Below are 22,360 nucleotides of genomic sequence, written 5' to 3'. Positions count from 1 at the left end.
GTCTTCATTGTATAGATGAAGAAAGTGAGGCTCTAAAAAGTTAAATTAATTAATTGCTCATGATCCTGCAGTGAGGAAGGGAGAATGACAAAACAGGAACTCAGATCCACAGGCTGCAAATTCAATTCTGCTTAACAAAAAAGTCATTAAGTGTGTTCTGTATGGCATGCATTGTATTAGACTTGAAAGATACAAAGATGCATAGGACATGGGTCCCTTCCCCAAGTGGGAACCCAAGAAGATTAATATAGTTGTAGGTAATGGAGCTTGGAGGAGGGGACACAGCTCCTAGATAATCTGAATTAGGTTTAATTGAGAATTATGCTGCTTTTAGCATCTTTGGGAATAAAAAGGGTATTGCCACAAGTCTTTATATGCACCAACCATAAAATAAGGGATTAAGAAGTACAAAGTTCCAGTTACACACAAGGATGCAAAGTATACCACAGGGAATATAGTCAATAATATTATAATAATTATGCATAGTGCCAGGTGGGTACTAGATTTTTTGGAGTGATTACTTCGTTAGTTATATAAGTGTAATCGCTATGTTGGAGATATGAAACTAATATAATATTGTATGGCAATGGTAATTGAAAACTAAATTTTTTTTAAATGGATACATTTACCTAAATAGAAGTAAAAAAATTTCTGTGTGGTAGAGAACAAGTTAACTACCAGCAACATAGTCATCATAACCAAAGTAAAATAACCAAATAACTGCAGAAAATACTTGCAACTCATATCACAGATGAAGCTCCCTAACTTATAAAGAGGACCTAAAAATCATGAAGAAAATTACCAAAACCCAAAAGAAAAGAAGCAAAGGCCATGAGTAGACCGTTCACAGAAAAAGAAACACAAACATCCATTTTTTAACCATTTGAAAAGGTGCTCAGGCTCGCCACACAGAGGGGCCATTCCTATTGATAGATTGGTAAAGTCTGAAATTGACAAATACTCTGTTGGTATGAATAGAGAAATAGAAACTCATGCATTGGTGGTAGGAGGGCAGAACAGTATCACCCCGCCGTAAGGGAAGCAGACAAAGTCTATCACAGTTACATCCTTTAATCCAGCACACTGACTGCCGGCACCATATCCCAGAGCTACCACTACTCAGAAGAGATGACAAACATACATGGTTATTCTCTGTGGCTCTGTTTGTGATAGTGAAGTCCAGAAAGAAATGACATGTACAACAGGGGGTATGCCCTGCAATGTGGCACATCCCACAGTGAACTACTATGAAGATAATCCCCACGTACAGAACATTTGAAATGAGGGAAGTCGGTACAGAATGGCAAAGATTGTGCACTATTATTATTATTATTAAATATTATTCCACCCTCTATTTTTTAATATATTTTATTGGTTATGCTATTACAGTGGTCCCTTCCCCCCCTTCACTCCCCTCCACATCCCCTCCCACACACATTTCCCTGCTTTAGTTCATGTCCATGTATCATACTTATAAGTTCTTTAGCTTCTACATTTCCCATACTATTCTTGCCCTCCCCCTGTCTATTTTCTACCTACCATCTATGCTACTTATTCTCTGTACCTTCCACCTTTCTGACCTCCTCCCACTCCCTTGTTGCTAACCCTCATGTGATTTCCATTTCTGTGGTTCTGTTCCTGTTCTAGTTGTTTGTTTAGTTTGCTTTTGTTTTAGGTGTGGTTGCTAATAATTGTGAGTTTGCTGTCATTTTACTATACATGTTTTTTATCTTCTTTTTCTTAGGTAAGTCCCTTTAACATTTCATATAATAAGGGCTTGGTGATGATGAATGCCTTGAACTTAACCTTATCTGAGAAGCATTTTATCTGCCCTTCCATTCTAAATGAAAGCTTTGCTGGACAGAGCAATCTTGGGTGTAGGTCCTTGCCTTTCATGACTTGGAATACTTCTTTCCAGGCCCTTCTTGCCTGTAAGGTCTCTTTGGAGAAATCAGCTGACACTCTGATGGGAAGTCCTTTGTAGGTGACTGTCCCCTTAGCTCTTGCTGCTTCTAGGATTCTCTCCTTCATTTTAATATTGGCTAATGTAATGATGATGTGCCTTGGTGTGTTTCTTCTTGGGTCCAAATTCTTCAGGTCTCTCTGAGCTTCCTGGATTTCCTGGAAGTCTATTGCCTTTGCCAGATTGGGGAAGTTCTCCTTTACTATTTGTTCAAGTAAGTGTTCCACTTGTGGCTGTTCCTCTTCCACTTCTGGTACCCCTATAATTCGAATGTTGGAACATTTAAAGATGTCCTGGAGGTTCCTAAGCTTCTCCTCATTTTTCTGAATTCTTATTTCTTCATTCTCTTCTGGTTGGATGTTTCTTCCTTCCTTCTGGTCCACTCTGTTGATTTAAGTTCCAATTTCCTTCCCATCACTATTGGTTCCCTATGTATTTTCCTTTATTTCACTCAGAATAGACTTCATTTTTTCTCATCTAATTTGTGACCAAATTCAACCAATTCTGTGAGCATCCTGATTACCAGTGTTTTGAACTGTGCATCTGATAGGCTGGCTATCTCTTCATTGTTTAGTTGTATTTTTTCTGGAGCTTTGATCTATTCTTTCATTTGGGCCATTTTTTTTTTTTGTCCCGACACACCTGTTACATAGTGAGGGGCAGAGCCTTAGGTGTTCACCAGGGTGGGGCAACCCACATTCGCTGGGTTGTGACACCCTATGTGGGGCAGGGGTCTGAGAGGGAACAATGACACTTGCTCTGCTCTCTGCCAGATTTCAGTCACTCCTGCAGCTTCCCATAAACAAACTGGGCCCTTCTGGTGCCGATTCCCATGTGGGTGTGCTTGTGTAAGTTCTAGGACTTTGTGAGTGTCTCCAAGGAACTCTCCTGTGAGACGTGGAGTCTCTCCCGGCACTTTAACCCCCACAGGTGTTTTCAATTGGTGTTTTGAGGCTTTATTTCCCATGGTGGGACCCTAGGTTGCATGGTCCATCATGTTCCCCAGTTTTACCTGGTTTATCTGCGCATGAATGTGGGACCGCCCGGTTCTGCCAGCCACCTTGTGTGCCAAGTCCCTCCACAATCTGCCACCTTGCTGGATCTGCCCACTGCCACCTGCGCACCATGGGTTCACCAGCTGCTGCTTTTTTTTGCCATGACCCCTCTCCACCTGGCTGCCCGACTCTGCCCCTCCTACCAGTCTGGATAAAAATGTCTACTTTAACTCCTTGTTTGTTGGACTTCCATACAGTTAAATTTTCTGTCAGTACTGGTCGTTATTTTGTTTCTAAATTTTTGTTGTCCTTATTTTGGTCATACAAGGGGGCACAGTATGTCTACCTACGCCTCCACTTTGGCCGGAAGTCTCCACCCTCTATTTTATATAAATAATGTGCTATGTTTTTATTTGTATTGATTTGCATAAAGAAACTGGACAAAGACTAACAAGAAACTAGTAAAAATGTTTATCAGTGGAGATGGGTCAGAGGGGACAGTGTACAATAGAAACTGTTCTAAGTGTACTTTTTTAGTATTATTTGCATTTTAATTTATGTAGATACATTATCTTTTGAAAATATAAAATTTAAATTAAAAAGTATCTGGGTAGGCAGCATTCATACCCTCTCAGTAGCAAAACCATTGATAAAGGTTCTTCACTCTGGATGCAAGAATCGTAGAATTTACATTTGCAAGGGTCCTACATCATCTCATTGTTGATTCTTCACTGATTTGGGTTACAGACTCCTCTGAGAACCTGTTGAAAGCTATAATTTTCCCCAAATACATAGACATCTAGAAACTCCTCTGAAGTTTAGGTCAGGCGCCTCTTACCTTGGCTTAATCCCCTCAAGCATGAATAAGACAACTCAGAGCCAGAAAATCACATGAGTTCATCCAAGGTGGGGTAGACTATGGCTGCCTCCCTGCCATACTCCTTTTTGCTAACTGAGCCCTCCTCCCCCCACAGCTCGAGGGGAATGACCCATTTCTGAGCAGTCACATTAACACATTACCTCCATTTCCCCTGGCCAGTGACTGCCTCAGGAATGTATATAACTCAATTCTGACTAAAGAAATAAAAGTCTGTCGGGGCTTCCTCTAAGAGAAACCAAAACACATATTCAGGGTGGAATGCTATGAATTGTAGCTGTAAGTTGATGGAAAGGGGAGCCAAGCTGACAGAAGCTGTCATTTTACAGGCAGATTAGAGCTATAACCGTGAAGTGCACTGGAACAGCAGCCACCGTACACCTGGACTTCTTGTTATACAAGGTAATATGTGTCCTCATTGTTTAAGTCAGGGGCAACTTTGTGTTTCTTTGCAGAAAAAATTCAAGCTCATGTCGTGATCTGGAAAATTATTTTACAGGGCAGCAATTGTAAACATATTTGTAACTGTACTACTATTCCAACACCTTCCAGTTTGGAAATATGATTCAGATAACTTCCATGAGGACTGAAAACCTTCTAAAATGGCTCAGCAATTTATTTTTGTGCAAACTCAAGAGATAACTTCTGTGATTCAGTGTTAATTTGTTCATCAGATTTGAAAATACCCCTCCCCCAACAGATTTTAAACTAAATTCTATATTCCAGAGATTTACCTGGCAGAGGTCCTCTTTCTTGGCTAATAGTCTCAGGTTAACCTTTTCTGTTGTTGAACCTCTGTGAGGTATTAGTCTGTAGAACTCACTCATCATCTTTTGCAATTGCTCTTCTGTCTCTCCATTTTTCAGTGCTTGCTTTACTAGAAGGAGAATTCCCTCTGCCTTGCTCACCTTTAAACAGAAGGTGACATACTTATTAGAATTAGATCTTAATCATATAGAAAGTGAATAAATGTATAAAATAGCTAAAACAGTTTTTAGACATGTTGCAAATGTTGGTTTCCTGGACACCTGTCATAAAACAAACACGGTGTTTACTGGAGCTGTATCCTGGTGGTGATAACAACATCATGAGGAGTTTCCCAAACTGGCTTGGTTGGCTCAATGAGAGGGAAGAACCAGAGTGTGTGCTACATATGACCCATATGTCTATACCTACATATCCACAGAGAGAGGAGTACTCATGCAATGGTAGGAGACCTGCTTTTCACATGAGACATTTAGAAACATGTCAGAATTGAACTAGGAGCACATCCCACCAGAACATGTTTTGAATGACACAAGTTCTTTTTGGACTCTACCCCAGGAAACATTTTTGCCCTGAAATAAATTCATTTAATTCCATAGAGGAATCATCTGCATCATTTGAATATGAGAATGTACTTGTACAAGTTGGATCACTGAGAACATTTTCTTTCATCTACTCTTTTAATGGTATATAATTAAGAAGAGCAGTTTCTGGAGGGCTGGGAGCCTGCCTGCCTTCCCTTTGGAGGGTCAGAGGTACAAGGCTTTGAAGCAGGTACAATGGAGTAGATTAGGGTCTGATTAGGGATGAGAGGACCAAGAGCATCCATGTCTCTCAGGCCTGCTACAAACCTCCTGACCAAGAGGAGCAGGCCTCCTGATGAGCCAAGCTTTGATCAGCAATTATGCCTGACATTTTACACGTGGGAATGTCTGGTTTTCTTAAAAGCTTATCTCCCCTCACTGTGGACTGCTCCATGATAAGAAGAAAGAACAGGAATGCATCTAAAAAGAACTGAACTATTGCTAAACAGAAGTGGTGCCACTGAGGCTAAGCAACCAGGAAAGCAGATTTGTCAGGGTACAGGCTCTGTTTCAAGGACACACGTGACTCACATCATTAAGACTGATCCTGCTCATGGACTCAAGGAGTGTGTCCTCCAGGTGGCCCAGCGCCTCTGTCCAAATCATCTCCAGTAGATCGCTCACTTCTTGGCTCAGAGTACTTGAATGTATTACCTCCTCCAGTAGCAACTGCAACAAAATAGAAAAAAACAGAAAGTTTTCATGGGTAGGTTTATTTTTAATGGAGATGATCAGAGGTATGAGAATAATTACAGCCAAGAGAAGGCTGCTCACACCCAAGCAACTATTGATACTATGGGCCTCCGCTTTCTGTTCAGCTCTCCCTCCACCTCCTCCCTAAACCATCCCTCCTCTGCCTGCTCCTTCTCTCTTTTAGTCCCATTTTATTTTTCCTTTTGCCATTTTCTTCACTCTAAACTTTAAGCCTGCCAGTGGAATGAAGTTAAGTGGTATTAAGGGTGAAGGACCCCTGACTCCTAGCCCAGTTGTAGGGGAAACTTTGGAAAGTTGTGATGATCTGTTGCTGAAATAAGCCCTGAGTTTTGAGGCTCATCCTGGAACTCACTCCCCTCACAGCCTCCAAGCCTTTCTGTGGGTTCACTGTTCCTTTTCCTAACTCCCACTCTTCTCTCTGGCCAGTTTTTCATTTGCCATAAAGAAAACATTTCTCTTAAAAATAGTCATAACACAAAATAACATAAATAAATCAATCTTACTGCTTGCAATTTTTCAGATGCTAATTGGGTGGCTTCAGGGGTAAAAGATTCTCTTAGTAGAAATCCTTGTTTCTTCAGCTCTTCAATGTAATTTTCGTAGTACTCACTTGCATCCGCAGAGCTGTACTTTACAGAGAACTGATTTCTAGGCTGTGAATACAGTATGTAGCAAAAACGTGAGGATATGAGGATACGGTGACTTAGTGTCCATCTTTACTGAGTACCTACTATATACCATGGGGACAGGAACATAAACAGGGCATTAGATCCCTGGTACTGTCAAGGGAGTCACAACCCTGACAAACCTCCTGGACAGGATGCCTCGAACTTGGCAAAAAATATGTCATGTTCAAGTACTGCATTTAAGAAGGTAGAGTTTTGATTACTGAAAAAAATAAATATTTAAAATAAACCATTAAAAAACAAAATCTTTTTTAAAAAGGTGGAATTTAACATAATTTCCATCAAAATGGTTTAATAAAAGAGAAGTGTCTAGAAGAGAGTCTCTTCTGGAACAGCTCCTTCTCTGCTTGTTAAGTGAGGGTCGTTTCTATCAAGGTGAACAGACACGCCAAGGAGATTCACACGTTTGAAGAAGGTGCCCAGCAATGAGCCCTATAGAGAGCAGGAAGAGACATGCTGGCTTAGGTAGTGTCATCATTTTTTTCTCAATAAAGAAAAAAAACAATAACATTCTATCATTATTTCCAAGTTGATTTTTAGTTTTTACCCACACAACTAAATCCTCCATCAATATAGCCTACATGTTGAGGTGAAAGGTTAACAAAACCCTTTCCCCTTCATGGACACATCTGAACTTGGATTAACTTTTTATAGCTGTTCCCATGGAAACCTTTAAGGGTAGAGTGTCAGCTGTAATATTAGGCAAAATAGCTTTGGTAATAGTGACTTGTCAATCAATTGCATTGGGACTGGAAATTCAGTGAATGAACCATAAATAGTGAGGAAAGTTGTATAAGGGAAGTACAGACAATTCTGCCTGACCTGGAGGAAAACAGGGCCATGCCATTTCTAATATTCATGGGCAAACTACCAAATGCTAGAGAAGCACCCAGCATCCAGCCAGAGTTGACTGTGCTTCATGGAACAAACCCAGCTCCCGTAAGCAAGCTCAGGGTTCTGGTCCAGGAAAGGGCAGCCCCATCAGCCTGCTAACACAGGGAAGAGCACACACAGGCCAGGGCATGCACTTGTATGCAACCTAAAGACTTTGAACTTCAATTTTTACTTCTTATGATGAGGTGGTTAAAACAGAGCAGGGTAACCATTGTTATTTTCAAGATTTCATCCAGCTATGAAATTCCATATCTAAACTGTCAGGCCTACAGTTCAAGAGAGAAGGTAGCTTCCTTCCACCTTTAAATAAACAAAGAGTACAAAAGATCAGTTTACAATGCATGGGTTTTTTTTTTTCTGTCCCCTAGGAGCAACCCTTATGGGTGCCACTCCAGTGTTGACATACTGGAGAGTGATAGCAGTGCTTCTGGCAAACCTGCATGATGGGCTTCCCTGGGAGAAGTGACTCTAATAACAGGTACTTCGCTTAATTAAGGGCATCTCGACTGAGGCCCCGTTCTAAAAATCAGGGGCTTCTAAGCCAGGTGGATCTGCACCCACCTGACATGAGCCTCCTTCCTTGCCCAGAGCTAACCTTGGTGTGGGTGCAAAGCAAGTGTGCCCACAGCCTGAGTGAAATGCTGGGAGGACCACCGGCCCCACGGAGCAGCCCCCGTGCGTGCTGCTGTTTCCTGACTGTAGAATGTCTAACAACAGAAGACAGTCTGATGGTTTTATAGCATTTTCTTTGAACTTTAGGTATTAGTTCTGAATTTATTTTTGCTTCAGAGTTGTTTTAGGTTGGTCTCTACAAAGCCTTCCTTGCTGCTCAGAGCATACAACAGCTCACAGACATCTCACTGTCACAGTGGGTCACAGTCATAAATGTGTTGTTTCCTCCCGGGTGGCAATTTCTGAGGGGCAGGAGTAAGTATTCTTTATATTTGGATTCTGGCCTCTAGTAGAATAGTAGGTGTGGTACAGAGTAGGTGTGTGAATGGATTGCTTTGAAAAGTATACAAAGTTTCTGTGAGGGGCGCAGTACAGGGGTAAGAACCCTATACAGTGAGTGTCTTCCTCTGATGAGCCCCCCTGTGCTGCTCTGGTCAAGGGGTGCTGGGCTTATCCTGCTCTCCTTATCTGGCAATTTTCAAAAGGGAACACATTTTCACTTTTCAAACCTATGTACCAGGCAAAACAAAAAATATAAATAGATTGGCTGGTTCACTGGCCAATATTAAGGGAACGAGTTATGAACAAGGGTAGATAAACACACAGGAATTGATAGAAAGACCATTACCTCAGTGCCACCGGCCAGGAGGAAGTGTGCAGCTATGAGGAAGGCAGGGTCCCCTGGGTCTTGGGAGCACTGCAACTCCACCACGGCAGTTTCCTGACCTCCCTGGGGCCCCACCTAGAAAACAGCTTGGTCTATCATAAGCAGCTTTCATTAAACAGCAAATTCTATATGCCATTTTAAAAGGCTGATTATAAAACTAGTTCATGCTCATTGGACATATCATGCAGAAAATTCAAAAAGTTCAAAGAAAAAATTAAAATAAACTAGAATCATAGTATAGATATATAACCACTATTAATATTTAGGTATGTTTTGCTCCTGTATTTTTACTGTAGGTCTAGCTGTATATGTTTAAATGATACCACTTTTCTTAAGTATAGTTTATTGATTATACTTTTAGTTTCCCTAATTTCCCCCGTTTATCCCTGCTCTACACCCCCCAAACCTCCAGAATTCCCCCCTTAGTTCATGTCCATGGGTTGTACATAAGTTCTTTGACTTCTGTTTTCTATATCATTCTTAACCTCTCTCCATCTAGTTTATACCTACCAATTATGATTCTTATTCCCTGTACCTTTCCCCCCATTCTTCCCCTCCCTTTTCCCACTGAATACCCTCCATATAATGTCCATTTCTCTGATTCTGTTTCTGTTCTAGTTGTTTGTTTAGTATTTGTTGGGGTTTTTGTTTTTTTTTAGGTTCAGTTGTTCATAGTTGAGTTTGTTGTCATTTCAATGTGCATAGTTTTTGATCTACTTCAATTTCTTAGATAAGTCCGTTTAACATTTCATATAATAGGAGCTTGGTGATGATGAACTCCTTTAACATGACCTTCTCTGGGAAGCACTTTATCTGCCCTTCCATTGTAAATGAAAGCTTTGCTGGATAGAGTAACCTTGGATGTAGGTCCTTGCCTTTCATGACTTAGAATACTTCTTTAAGCCCCTTCTTGCCTGTAAGGTTTCTTTTGAGAAATCAGCTCATAGCCTTATGGGAACTCCTTTGTAGGTAACTTTCTCCTTTCCTCTTCCTGCTTTTAAGATTCTCTTTATCTTTAGTCTTGGGTAAGTTAAAGATGATGTGCCTTGCTGTGTTCCTCTTTGGGTCCAACTTCCTTGAAGTCTACTTCCTTCACCAGAATTGAGGAAATTTTCCTTCATTATTTGTTCAAACAAGTTTTCCATTTGGTGTTGTTCTTCTCCTCCTGGCACCCCTATAATTTGGATATTGGAATGTTTTAAGTTGCCCTAGAGGTTCCTAAACCTCTCTTCATTTTTTTTTTGAATTCTTGTTTCTTCATTCTGTTCCAGTTGGATGTTTATTTCTTCCTTTTGTTCCAAATTGTTCATTTGAGTCCTGGTTTCCTTCCTATCACTGTTGGTTCCCTGAATATTTTGCTTTATTTGGGTAGCCTTCATTTGTTCCTTCATTTTGCAACCAAGCTCAATCAGTTCTATGGGCATCTTGATTACCAGGGTTTTGAACTCTCCATTAGATAGATTGGCTGTCTCCTTGTCACTTAGCTCCTTTTCTGGAGTTTTGCTCTGTTATTTCATTCGGGCCATATTTCTCTGTCTCAGTGCTCCTGTGCAGTTGTAAGGGGGTGGGGCCTCAGGTATTCACCAGGGAGGGCAACCTTCCTTGCTCTGTTGTGGTGCTGCCTGGGGGGGAGGGGCCAGAGAGGAAACAATGCAGCTCCCCTGCTCCACTCTAGCCCACTTTCCAATGAACTGTAGTGTGAGACTGGGAGCTTCTCTCACCACAGAAACTGCCATATTCCAAGTCAGTTCTGAGTCTGAGCTTCCCTTTTAGCCGGCACTGCCCATGCAGTCTGCCACCTTGTGGGGGTTTCTCTCAGTGGGTCCCATCCACACAGTCCACCGCCTCGCCACAGGTTCTTACCAGTCTGATTGTCCAGGTTGACTGTTTCTTTAATTCCTTGATTGTCAGAGCTCTATGCAGTTTGATTTTCTGGCACTGGTGGTTTATTGATTTTAGATTGGTTGTTATCCTCCTTTTGGTTGTGCGAGGAAGTGAATGGTTTCTACCTACACCTCCATCTTGGACAGAACTGCCTAAATCACAGGTGGCAGACAGAAGGTCTGGGGGCTGAATCCGCCCTCCACCTTCTTTTATCTGTCCCAGCACCTAGTTTCTACCAATGGCAATGCTGATCTCTTGCTTATCTGTTAAGGAGTAGTTACATTTATACAGTTCTAAAATTACATTTGGCCCTTTGAAAATAACCATGAGGCTGATGTGGACCCTGGTGAAAATAAGTTTGATATCCCTGTCCTAAATGATACCACTTTTTATATATTCTTTAACACAGACAGTATGTCATTTTTTAGTTACATTTTATTAAATTACAAAAAATAAATAAATGGAGCATCATTTTGAGTGTTAAAGTTAATTTGCATTTGTGTGATATTGGAGAAAAAATTTTATTTTTATTTTAATGAAAAGTAATGGAAATTCAAGATGGTGTAAATATTTGTATCAAATCTCTTAAAATATCAGAAACTGTTAAAAACTGGGAGGACCTTTATTTTTAATGTTCTATTAATATTTTATTCTATTTATATTTGATTATAAGCATGTATTATTTTTACAATAACTACAAGCAATTACTTTTACACCAAAAATTAAACATTATAGTTTAAAATATAAAAATTTTCTTGACTATTAAAAATCAACTCATATATTAAGAAATATCATTCAGGACATGTATAATTTTTCAAATCAATGAGATAATTATCAAACAGGATGAACACTCGCAAGACATTCAGACAGCCTTTTTTTCCAAATAGAAATCAAACTCTTACTTTTTCCAAGATGTCATACTTCGCAACTTCAAAATCTTGAGGAAAATGAGGAATTTCAACATTCTCAATATAAAACCTGAAATTTGTACAATTAAAATTTTAATATTAAAATCCACTTTCAGACTAAACAAGATTTTCATACAATTTTTCTTATACTTCTAACTCCATTCAAAATGCACTGTCCGTCCCTAATGCCTCCTTAGATACTGTAAAAATAGTTAAAAGTTCTTGTGGAATGAGCTGGAGTCCTTTACATAATTCTAGAGCACTGATGTCTGCATCGAATAGTGGGGGTGGCACAAAGCACAGGCATAAAGGAAACAGGCCAGCATGTTGGACAAATCACAGCTCCTCCTAGACAGGCTGCCTGTATTCACTCTGAGATGGACCCTTAGACACCATGTCACTCCAGACAGGTCCACACGGCCCTGCACTACAGTCAACTCCCCTTAAAAATAAAGGCGTCAGACTTCTCATCATTTGTATTTCTGATTTTGATACTTATTCTCTCTTTTAGCATTACTATTAACAAATAGGGCAAAATGCGGTGCCTCTCTGAGACTGCAGTCTTGGGTATGCATTAAGAAGCCACTCAGAGCTTCGGACTGACATACACCACTTGGAAGGTTATAATTATTTCCATTTTTAAAAATATCAAGAGGAAAATAAGGAAGTCTCTCTAAATGCTATTCAGTAAGGTAACAGAGTGAGCAGACACATCGTATTTCATCTCCAGTGGTTTTTCTTTTTTCAAATCAGTGTCACAACTACATCTAATCTCTCAAATACTGAGAAGATAAAAATAATTATCACTGTACTAGTTGAAGTAAAATGTCTTAAATAAATAAAAATAAGGAGTTTGAAAAGCAACATACTACCAAAAGCAAAAGCAAAATTAAACTACCAAAAATACTGCTGTACTAATAGTATTTTAATGTTGTGCTTGAGGTTTGTAAAACATTTTGCAAACTGTCCAGTCTTAACGACAAGAAGTAGATTACTTAGTAAGTTTCACGATGCTCTCTGTCTCTGTGGCATTATCCAGGCAAAGCTTATCTGTCTTCACATCTAGAATTAAAACAAACAAAACACTTGTTTACTACTCAAGGTTTTATTAAAATTGGTTAACAATTTTGATTAAAACTGGTTAAATGCTGGAACTGTTAAGATTCTTTTTTTTAAAATTAATTTTATTTAGTTATTTTCAAGTACAGTTTTTTTGTCTATTTCTCCCATCCCAGCCTCCCCCGCCCCTTGCTCCCCACCTCCCTCCCATTTCCACCCCCCTTAGTTCTTATCCCTGTGTCCTTCCTATTTGTTCCTCCAAATCCCTCCCCCTTTTTCCCCTTTAACTTCCCTTCCCTCTCCCCTCTGGTCACTGTCCCCTTGTTCTCTATTTCAGTGTCTTTGGAACTGTTAAGATTCTTGAATGTGGAGCACGTTTGCCATGTTATTCTATTTTTTTAAAGTGTTCTTAGACTTCCATCCAAGATGGGGGTGTAGGTAGATATGCTTTGCTTCTTCACACAACCAAAAGAAAGACAACAGCCAATTTGAAAACAAAAAACAACCAGAACTGACAGGAAATAGAACTGTATGGAAGTCTGACAACCAAGGGGTTAAAGAAACATTCATCCGGACTGGTAGGAGGAGCGCAGACAGGCAGCCAGGATAGAGAGGACACAGGGCAAGGTGGCAGCTGGTGGACTGGGTAGGCAAGGCGGTGATTGGCATGCTGGGCAGTACCACATTCATGTGGTGATAAACCGGGAGAAACAACTGGGGAGCAAGACAGACTGTGCAACCCAGAGTTCCAGTGCAGGGACGTAAAGCCTCAAAATCTCTGTAAAAACCTGTGGGGGTTGCAATGGTGGGAGAAACTCCCAGCCTCACAGGAGAGTTGGTTGGAGGGACCCTCTGGGTCCTAGAACATACACAAATATACCCACTTGGAAATCAGCACCAGAAGGGTCCAATTTGCCTGAGGGTAGTGGAGGAAGTGACTGGAAACAAGAAGAGAGCCCAGCAAGTGACACTGTTCCTTCTCGGACCCCTCCCCTACATACTATGCCACAACAAAGCAAAGTGGGTTGCCCCACCACGGGGGATGCCTACAGCTCTGCCCCTTAAAATGTAAAAGGTACACTGAGACAGAGAAATACAGCCCTGATGAAAGAACAGATCAAAAGTCCAGAAAAAGAGCCAAGTAACAAGGAGATAAACATCAGATGCAGAGTTCAAAAACTGGTAATCGGGATGCTCACAGAAATGATTGAGCAGAGATGCAAAATAAAGAAGAAGTGAAGAATATAAAGTTTCTTTATATAGTTTCCCATATAAAGAAAAATATATGGGAAACTAACAATGAAGGGAAGGAAACTGAGACTCAAGTCAATGATTTGAAGCAGAAGGGAAAAATAAACATTCAACCAGAACAGAATGAAGAAACAATAATTCAAAAAAATGAGGAGAGGCTTAGGTACCTGTGGGACAACTTTGTACATTATAACATCTAAATCATAGGAGTGCCAGAAGGATAAAAGGAAGAGCAAGAAATTGAAAACTTATCTGGACAAATAATGAAGGAGAACTTCCTCAGTCCAGCAAAGGAAATAGACAGCAAATCCAGGAAGCTCAGAGAGTCCCAAAGAAGTTGGATTCAAGGAGGAAAACACCAAGACACATCATAACCCAAGATTAAAGATAAGGACAGAATCTTAAAAGCAAGAAGAGAAAACAAGAGAGTTAGCTACAAAGGAGTTCCCATGAGGCTATCAGCTGATTTCTCAAAAGAAACCTTGCAGACAAGAAAGGGCTAGAAAGAAGTATTCTAAGTCATGAAAGGACTCTATCCTTTCCAGCAGAGTAATAACATTACTCTATCCAGCAAAGCTTTCAGTTAGAATGGAAGGGCAAATAAAGTGCTTCCCAGAGAAGGTCAAGTTAAAGGAGTTCATCATCACCAAGCCCTTCTTATATGAAATGTTAAAGGGACTTATCTAAGAAAAAGAAGATGATATAAAATATGAACAGTGAAATGACAACCAACTCACAACTATCAGCAACTGAATCTAAAAACAAAAACAAAAGCAAACTAAGCAAACACTAGAACAGGAACAGAAGCACAGAAATGGAGATCACATGGAGGGTTATCAATGGGGAGTGGGAGGGAGGAGAATGAGGGAGAAGGTACAAGGAATAAGAAGCATAATTGGCAGGTACAAAATAGACAGGAAGATGTTAAGGTCACTATAGGAAATGGAGAAGCCAAAGAACTCATGTATACAACCCAAAAACATGAACTAAGGGGTGAGGGGAGTACTGGAAGGATGGGGGTGCAGGGTGGAGGCTGATAAAGGGAAGGAAAAAATGAGACAACTGTAATAGCATAATCCATAAAGTATACTTTAAAATAAAAGTGTTCTTAAATTAGCTTAAGTTATTGGTGATTTAATATCAATACAAGTGGGAAAGGAGGATGGTAGTTAAAAGACAGTGAGAACATACTGTCTATTTTTATGGCTATTAAAATAGAATGGCTACTAAAATAGGTGAGGAGAATTGCCATAACATTTGCATTATGTGAAACTCATTGATAAGCGTACAATTTCAAATGGCATTTTTCTCTTCAGAAGATAATGGTGAGCAGAGTTATGAAACACATTTCTAGCACAACACAGGATCAGAATGAGTGCCTGAGTGCCATCAGGTCACAAACGTGTTCCAGTTTGGAGGAGGGAAATTCAGGGCTCCAACGTAGGGCTGAGCAATGTTTGCTTCATACTTCTCTTATAGAAGAATAGTATCACTATCTAGAGCATTATGATTGATAGGATTAACTCTTCTGATGTAAGAATTTCTTTTCAGTTCTAATTATGCTACCTACATTTCAAAAGTCATCAGTATATTTTCAGTAATTCTGGATCTGACTATATTATTCTGGATATTGAAAAATGTTTTCAAGTGTAAGAGGAATTTATCATCCTGCCTTTTTGTTTCAGCTATAATTTTCTGAGACAGCAAGATAGTCTAAGGACAGCATTTCTAGACAAGAATTTGTCTAAAGAGGCCAAACCACATCCAAACACTTAGATGTCTACTTTTATAAATAATACAATTAATATCATACAAGATGATATCTAACATATCATGTGCTTATTAGTATTTATCAGAACTGCTTGACTTTAACGTGTCTCATGAGGAGTGCATTTCTCTATGTCCAAAGGCTTTCTTCTCAGCCAGATTCCAAAGTAAAATCTGGGTTTATAAAGGAGATATACTGCTTTGGGAAGACATCATCTTTTGGAAAGAACCTCTTTAGCCAATCCTGGTCATAAAATTTGCAGTCATTATGTTTTGATGATAATTTTTAACACAAAGGTTCTTCCTCTTCCCAGTTAAAATTACACATCAAGTTTACTGAGACTATTAGTCTTTTTTTGTAGTCATTTTGATTCTGATCATACTAGAATGGATATGGACAAATCTATTTCTATTGCTAAAGAAGTCTTTGTCCTTCACTATTTGCTGCCCATTTTTCTGAGATAACAACAAGCCTAATTTTTATGTTGTAGTATTTCTGGACCATGCTTTGTCTATAATATCTTTGACAAACCAAAATGTTTACTATAGCACCTATAATATACTGAGCGCCTGATATGAAATGCTTACCAGAACTGCTTGCCTCTTGACAAGGAGGTGGTGTGCTGTCCAGTGACTTGTTAGGATTGTAATTCTTTACATCCAAGAGTCTCCTTTCTTTGATAGATTCCCATACAAAATCCAGGTTTACAATGTGGATATGGTGCTTTTGGATAGACTTAAGTTGGTACTGACTCAGAACATCAGCACTGTCTAAGATTATATGTGTACACTAAGAAAAAAGAATCATTATGCATTAGTAAAAACAAAATTTTAATGGTTTTGTACCTGTAATTTTCACCCTTGAAAAGTCCTGTTGGAGAGTAATTTGTAACAATTTTTCCCAGATTTCTAAAACTCTTATAAATAGTAGAATTGTTACATTAAAGTTTAAAAAAATGAAGTCTTTAAAGAGTGTGGATATGGATGTACCATGACTGATTAACCAATCCTAGAGGTCATTTCCAAATTTTCACTCCTCTAAACAATGTGCTGAATATCTTCATATATAGTTCTTTGTACAACTTATTTTTTTCCTTAGGGGTGGAATAGAAGTTTTAAAGGGTATTCATTGTTATGTATTTTAATTTGTTAATTTGCAATTTTATTAACTTATTTAAAAATAAGTAGTATATGTATATTGTAGACCAGTTAGAAAGTAAAATTACAATAAGTTAATTTATTCCCCATCATTTCTCCAGGTTCCTGTCCCCGGAGGCACCTGCTGTAGCTGTTCTCAGCTATGCTTTGCAGAGCTATCCTACGTAGATAACACACATACAAGTACACAGCCCTCTTATAGCCGCAGATAGCAGCACACTAGACACGCAGCTTTTCCACTTAACAACTTATTTTGGAGATCATTCCTCATCATTACATACTGTGCTAACTCCTTCTGGCAAAGCAACTGCTGAAAAGATTGAAGTCCATATGTGAGAGACTCCATAAGTGAGAGCCCATGTTGATATTCTCTGTGCAGAAGGTACACTGAGAGGGTCTAAGGGGCATGAACTATTATTCATCATCTACAGAAATGGTAAGACAAGTCAGTGAGAAAAGTTGTATAAGGGAAGTACAGACAATTCTGCCTGACCTGGAGGAAAACAGGGCCATGCCATTTCTAATATTCATGGGCAAACTACCAAATGCTAGAGAAGCACCCAGCATCCAGCCAGAGTTGACTGTGCTTCAGGGAACAAACCCAGCTCCCGTAAGCAAGCTCAGGGTTCTGGTCCAGGAAAGGGCAGCCCCATCAGCCTGCTAACACAGGGAAGAGCACACACAGGCCAGGGCATGCACTTGTATGCAACCTAAAGACCTCGAACTTCAATTTTTACTTCTTATGATGAGGTGGTTAAAACAGAGCAGGGTAACCATTGTTATTTTCAAGATTTCATCCAGCTATGAAATTCCATATCTAAACTGTCAGACCTACAGTTCAAGAGAGAAGGTAGCTTCCTTCCACCTTTAAATAAACAAAGAGTACAAAAGATCAGTTTACAATGCATGTTTTTTTTTTCTGTCCCCTAGGAGCAACCCTTATGGGTGCCACTCCAGTGGTGACATACTGGAGAGTGATAGCAGTGCTTCTGGCAAACGCTGCACATTCTAACTTTTCTCCTTTGAGAACAGATTTGGCTGGTTTGATATTACCTCTATAGATGTCATCGGCTATGCTCTAATGATATCAGATTCACAGGGCAAGTAGGTTTGCCTACAGCTCACAGGAACAGGGAAAGACGGGATTGGGTGGCCTTCCCTGCTCTGCCTTTCTCCAGTCCAGATTCCGTGAGCCATGTCACTCCCGTCTTTGCCGACTGCCTGCTGCCAGTCGTCTCTGCCTACTCCTCTCACCACCACCTGCACTCCCCTCAGGCACAATGTCTATCAGAGAAGAGTTCTTAGGAAACTTGCAAATACCTGAGGATTTAATAAAAAGGAAACATTTCCACCATTTTCCTTAATGTCAGTTTGTAGCTTTTTCTTCTGTTGAAGAGGTAAGTGCTTGACTTTCAAACAGAAGGTACAATTTGCGAAGACTCCCAAAGTCATCCTGTAGGAAAAGAAGTTTCAACTCACAGCTTTTAAGAATTTTCTTTCCAATGAATATAAATGTCCATGAATTTAGAATTGTTCTACATGCAAACTGTGGGTTGGACATTATTTTTAAAAAAGAGAGAGACTGAAATCATAGTATAATCACAATAGTTGAATATTACCTGTTTGCCATATGTATTTTGCTTTTAGAATCATTTCTAGCTTTTATGTCTGATATTATGACACCTGAAGATCCTTTTCTATAGACTTGATATACATTTTAAGAGAAATGTGACAGATTTCAGTTATAAATCAAATGTGATTTAAGAATACAGAAGCATTAAAATGTAAAAAATAAATAAACATTAATTTCTAAATTAAACATTAACATTATGATAATGTTATAGTGATAGTGAAACCATGGATTTTTTTTAATTGTATTTATTTATTTTTAGACAGAGGGAAAGAGAGGGAGAAAGAGAAGAAGACACATCAATGTGTGGTTGCCTCTCACGTGCCCCCTACTGGGAACCTGACCTGCAACCCAGGCAAGTGCCCTGACTGGGAATTGAACTGGTAGCCCTTTGGTTTGAAGTTTGGCTCTCAATCCACTGAGCAACACCAGCCAGGGCAAACCATGGATTTTTATGCATAAGTCTTCTACAGTGACATTAGTTAATTTGGGTTTCTCATAAGCCATTCTAGAGATAAACTGTACAATTAGTAATAAAAACATACAACTTATAGTCAAATGGAAATATATGTATATATATTTAAAGTTAATTTCTTTTATCTTTACACATATAGAAAGACTTCTAAGAAAAATGAAGCATATTGGTGAATCGAAAGAAACATTATGTGTATGTTACAATAAACTAATTAAATGGTGAGATATTATGTTTAATTAACAGTAGTTATTTGTCAATTTTTAAAAACTGAAACGATCTCTAACAGGTGGGGTTTGGTGAAAAGTAGTTCTTGGGTCTGATACTCACTTAACGAAGGTTAGTAAGGAGTTTCCTCGCAGGACAACTAGGCCTGCCATCTCCAAGGGTGCCTACCAGGAGCAGTCCCTGAGGACATGGTTACAGTTCGTGTTCCTCCTACTCCTCCTGCCCAAAAGGTCCTGATCTCCCCAGCAGACTAGAACCTTCACTCTTGTCCCTTTACCTGAGCAATGGTGCCCATTCCTCAAGGCCCTACATGCCATCAATAAGCAGACAACACCCAGTTTAGGACAAAATGCCCATTGTCTCCCAAATGCTCATACCTCAGACATGCCAAGTCCCCAGTCTAGGGCTCCCCTTGTTCCTTTTGGAGGTGGCTGCTGTGTCCAGCTGGCTGCTACCCTTGATCATCACTGCCCCTAAATACAGCTGGAATCTATCCCTGTTCTCCATTTCCAATGCCACCGGGGCCCATGTCCCATCAGTAAAGTCCTGACTTCTCTCCCCACTTCTGCTCCTTTCTGCCTCTAATCTCTTCTCCACGCTGTAGCTTGAGTAACCTTTTTCAAAAGTATTTTTATTTTATTTTTTAAAGATTTTATTTATTTATTTTTAGAGAGAGGGGAAGGGAGGGAGAAAGAGGGAGAGAACCGTCAATGATGTGCGGGAGAAATATTGATCGGTAGCACACCCTCAACGGGGGACCCGGCCTGCAACCCAGGGATGTGCTCCAAGTGGGAATTGAACCAGTGACCCTTCAGTGTGCAGGATGTCGCCCAATCCACTAAGCCAGGAACTTTTTTTTATTCCATTTCAAATGAAATTCAAATTTCTTATGTTTCAAGGCCTAGCCTCTCTTCCCAGCATCATCCTACACACCACTCCCATTCTGCCCTGGCCACACTGGCTTCTTCTTCAGGCTGGCCACAACCTTAACCTTGGTCCTCAGGGCCTTCACACATGTAGTTCCTTCTTGCTGGGACTCTTTCCCCCTACACTCCCCCTACACTTGTATTCCATTCAGGACCTAGTAGACGCTTTCCAACAAATGAACATATTAGGAGTTCACTTTTTCTTTTCTTATCTGATCTAGTTAAACTGAAGTCCAGTGATTTAACTCTGCCTTTCTGTAGCATTAACATTTACTAATTTCATGTGTTGTCTTTTACATTCCAAATGACTCACAATTATCATGTTTTGTAGATGAGAGATGATAATGAATACTGTGAAAGATATTAGACCATCCTATTTAGATTAACCTATTTTGCTTTTAAACTCTGACAGTTAAAAAATCAAAGAACATATGAACAAAACTGTCCAATAAATCTTTAGCAATTTCCAAGACAGTCTCTAAACTGGAGGAGGCCGGCTGCCCAGCTCTACCTCTCCAGATAAGTGAGTCTTCCAGCCATCAGACTCTGGCTTAGGGACACACCCCAAAGTCCCGGGAAACTCTCTGCCTCCCTTTCACAAATCCTGGCAACTCTATCCAGAAATCATGGTGGCAGCTGGGAGCCTCCCCAGTAACCCTCAGGCTCCGATCCAGGTCCCATGGGGCTGGGGCCTCCCCAATACCCCCAGCAGGCAGCTGTAGTCACACAAAGTCCCTATTACCACGGGCTGTTCTCTTAACTCTTAGTTTCTCCAGGAGGGCAGATTTCAGGGAAGGGCTGCATCTTTTTGACCTTTATATCCCTGGGCTCTAGGCTACACAATAAGCACTCAGTAAGTGCCAGGGCACACAGTAGGCATTCAATAAATGCTTGCTTACTAAAAATTCACTCATCCATTAAAGCTAGGATTACAGAAGGGCCTTCTGAAACTATTAGCATATTTGGACCCAAATGGCGTCACTTCTGCACTTCCCTAAGGGGACTATTGAACCCCTTAAAAGAAACGCCACCCACTCTTGTGCTTCTCCAACTCCAGCGGCACATCACAGCTCTGAACACACAGGAACTTGTAAGTGCTCACTGAATATACGCTCAAGTAAGTGCACTTCGGTGTCTGCAACACGCACAAACTTGCAGTGAATTTCTCCTTTATTCTAACACAACATTCTATAGATCTTTATGTTTACTGTCATTTTGTAACCCAGAGTGGAAAGGCTGAACACTGGGCAGAGCCCTGCTTTTCTAGAAGCTGAAATTGAACGAATCTGCCTCAGCAGGGATTACTGATCTCATTACCAGGTTTTCGACACTGGACTTCTTCACCTGATAGCACATAGCGTTCCCAATTATTCACGGTATTCCCCGATTGTCCACCAAAATCCTGAACTTTTGCAAAAGTCCGCTTTGAACCCCAAATTTCATAAGACAGACACGCCGTTTGGCTCTTCGGAAACGAAAAATGCGGATCGCCGGAGCGACCGGCTAGTTCCGGGAGACCCAGGGCTGCACACCACACCCCAGACTGTCTCGTCTTCCGACCCGCACCCCAGGCTGCCAACTCAGGACACCCCGCGGCGCCCACTCACCTGCCAAAGGCTCGGGCCTCTCCAGATGCCTTCGGACTCTGGGGTCTTCTTCTCTGGGCGCTCCCGGGCTCGTGACTCCCCTCTCCCGCTGACCTCCGCGGAGCAAAGGAGCCCTCGGAGCTCCGCCCCGCCAGGCCGCGCCCCGGCCGGGCCTAGTTCTCGGAGCCAAGTCCGTGTTCCCAGCGGTAAGGCCGCGGCTGCGCAGGCCCGCCCTCTCCTCCCGGACCAGTCCCAGGGATGGGTTTTTTCTGTTTCAGTTTTCAGGCCCCATTTTGCCAATGGGCGGGGCGGTGACTCCAAAGTTAGAATTTGGGACTAGTGGGTGCTGCTATTTAATTGAGAAGTGAGGGTGATTTCCCGAGGGCTGGAAAGAAGCAATTTTCGGAAGGGTTTAGAGTTGGGGAAACAGGAGGTTAAAATAATGAATTTAGTTTAAGGACTTCCAGAGTTTGAAATTTGCCGTAGTGTTTGTTCCTAAGGAGTTAGAAATACAGATCTGCCATTCCCGAGATGGGGGTCATTGCAGATTTATTGAGCAGACGGTAGTGCGAAAGAATAAAATTCCATAGATAATGAAGAAAATGAGAATAGAAAAGGTGTAGAAAGGTTACAGATCCAGACTTTAAGACATGCACATCTCAGTAATGTTGCAG

General features: G+C 40.6%; 1 protein-coding gene across 1 annotated transcript in view; it reads right to left on the bottom strand.

Annotated features, from left to right (window-relative positions):
- The window catches only part of PARP4 (poly(ADP-ribose) polymerase family member 4), a 136,716-nt gene extending 114,886 nt beyond the window's left edge, over positions 1-21,830 (bottom strand). Inside the window, exons 1-9 of the mRNA XM_037156956.2 lie at positions 21,708-21,830; positions 18,165-18,297; positions 16,275-16,476; positions 12,605-12,671; positions 11,604-11,679; positions 8,779-8,892; positions 6,402-6,551; positions 5,716-5,853; positions 4,570-4,743 (exon numbers count right to left, since the gene is read on the bottom strand). Of these exons, the coding sequence (XP_037012851.2) occupies positions 4,570-4,743; positions 5,716-5,853; positions 6,402-6,551; positions 8,779-8,892; positions 11,604-11,679; positions 12,605-12,671; positions 16,275-16,476; positions 18,165-18,296 (1,053 nt within the window). The 5' untranslated portion in view covers position 18,297; positions 21,708-21,830. The remainder of the gene's footprint in view (positions 1-4,569; positions 4,744-5,715; positions 5,854-6,401; positions 6,552-8,778; positions 8,893-11,603; positions 11,680-12,604; positions 12,672-16,274; positions 16,477-18,164; positions 18,298-21,707) is intronic.
- Between the last annotated feature and the right edge of the window lie 530 nt (positions 21,831-22,360).

Source organism: Artibeus jamaicensis, unplaced genomic scaffold (assembly GCF_021234435.1).
Source record: "Artibeus jamaicensis isolate MK-2021 breed Jamaican fruit bat unplaced genomic scaffold, CSHL_Jam_final contig_2002, whole genome shotgun sequence".
NCBI classification, from domain to species: domain Eukaryota; kingdom Metazoa; phylum Chordata; class Mammalia; order Chiroptera; family Phyllostomidae; genus Artibeus; species Artibeus jamaicensis.
The sequence above is the reverse complement of the archived record's forward strand: the minus strand, read 5'-3'. Positions and strand labels throughout refer to the sequence as shown.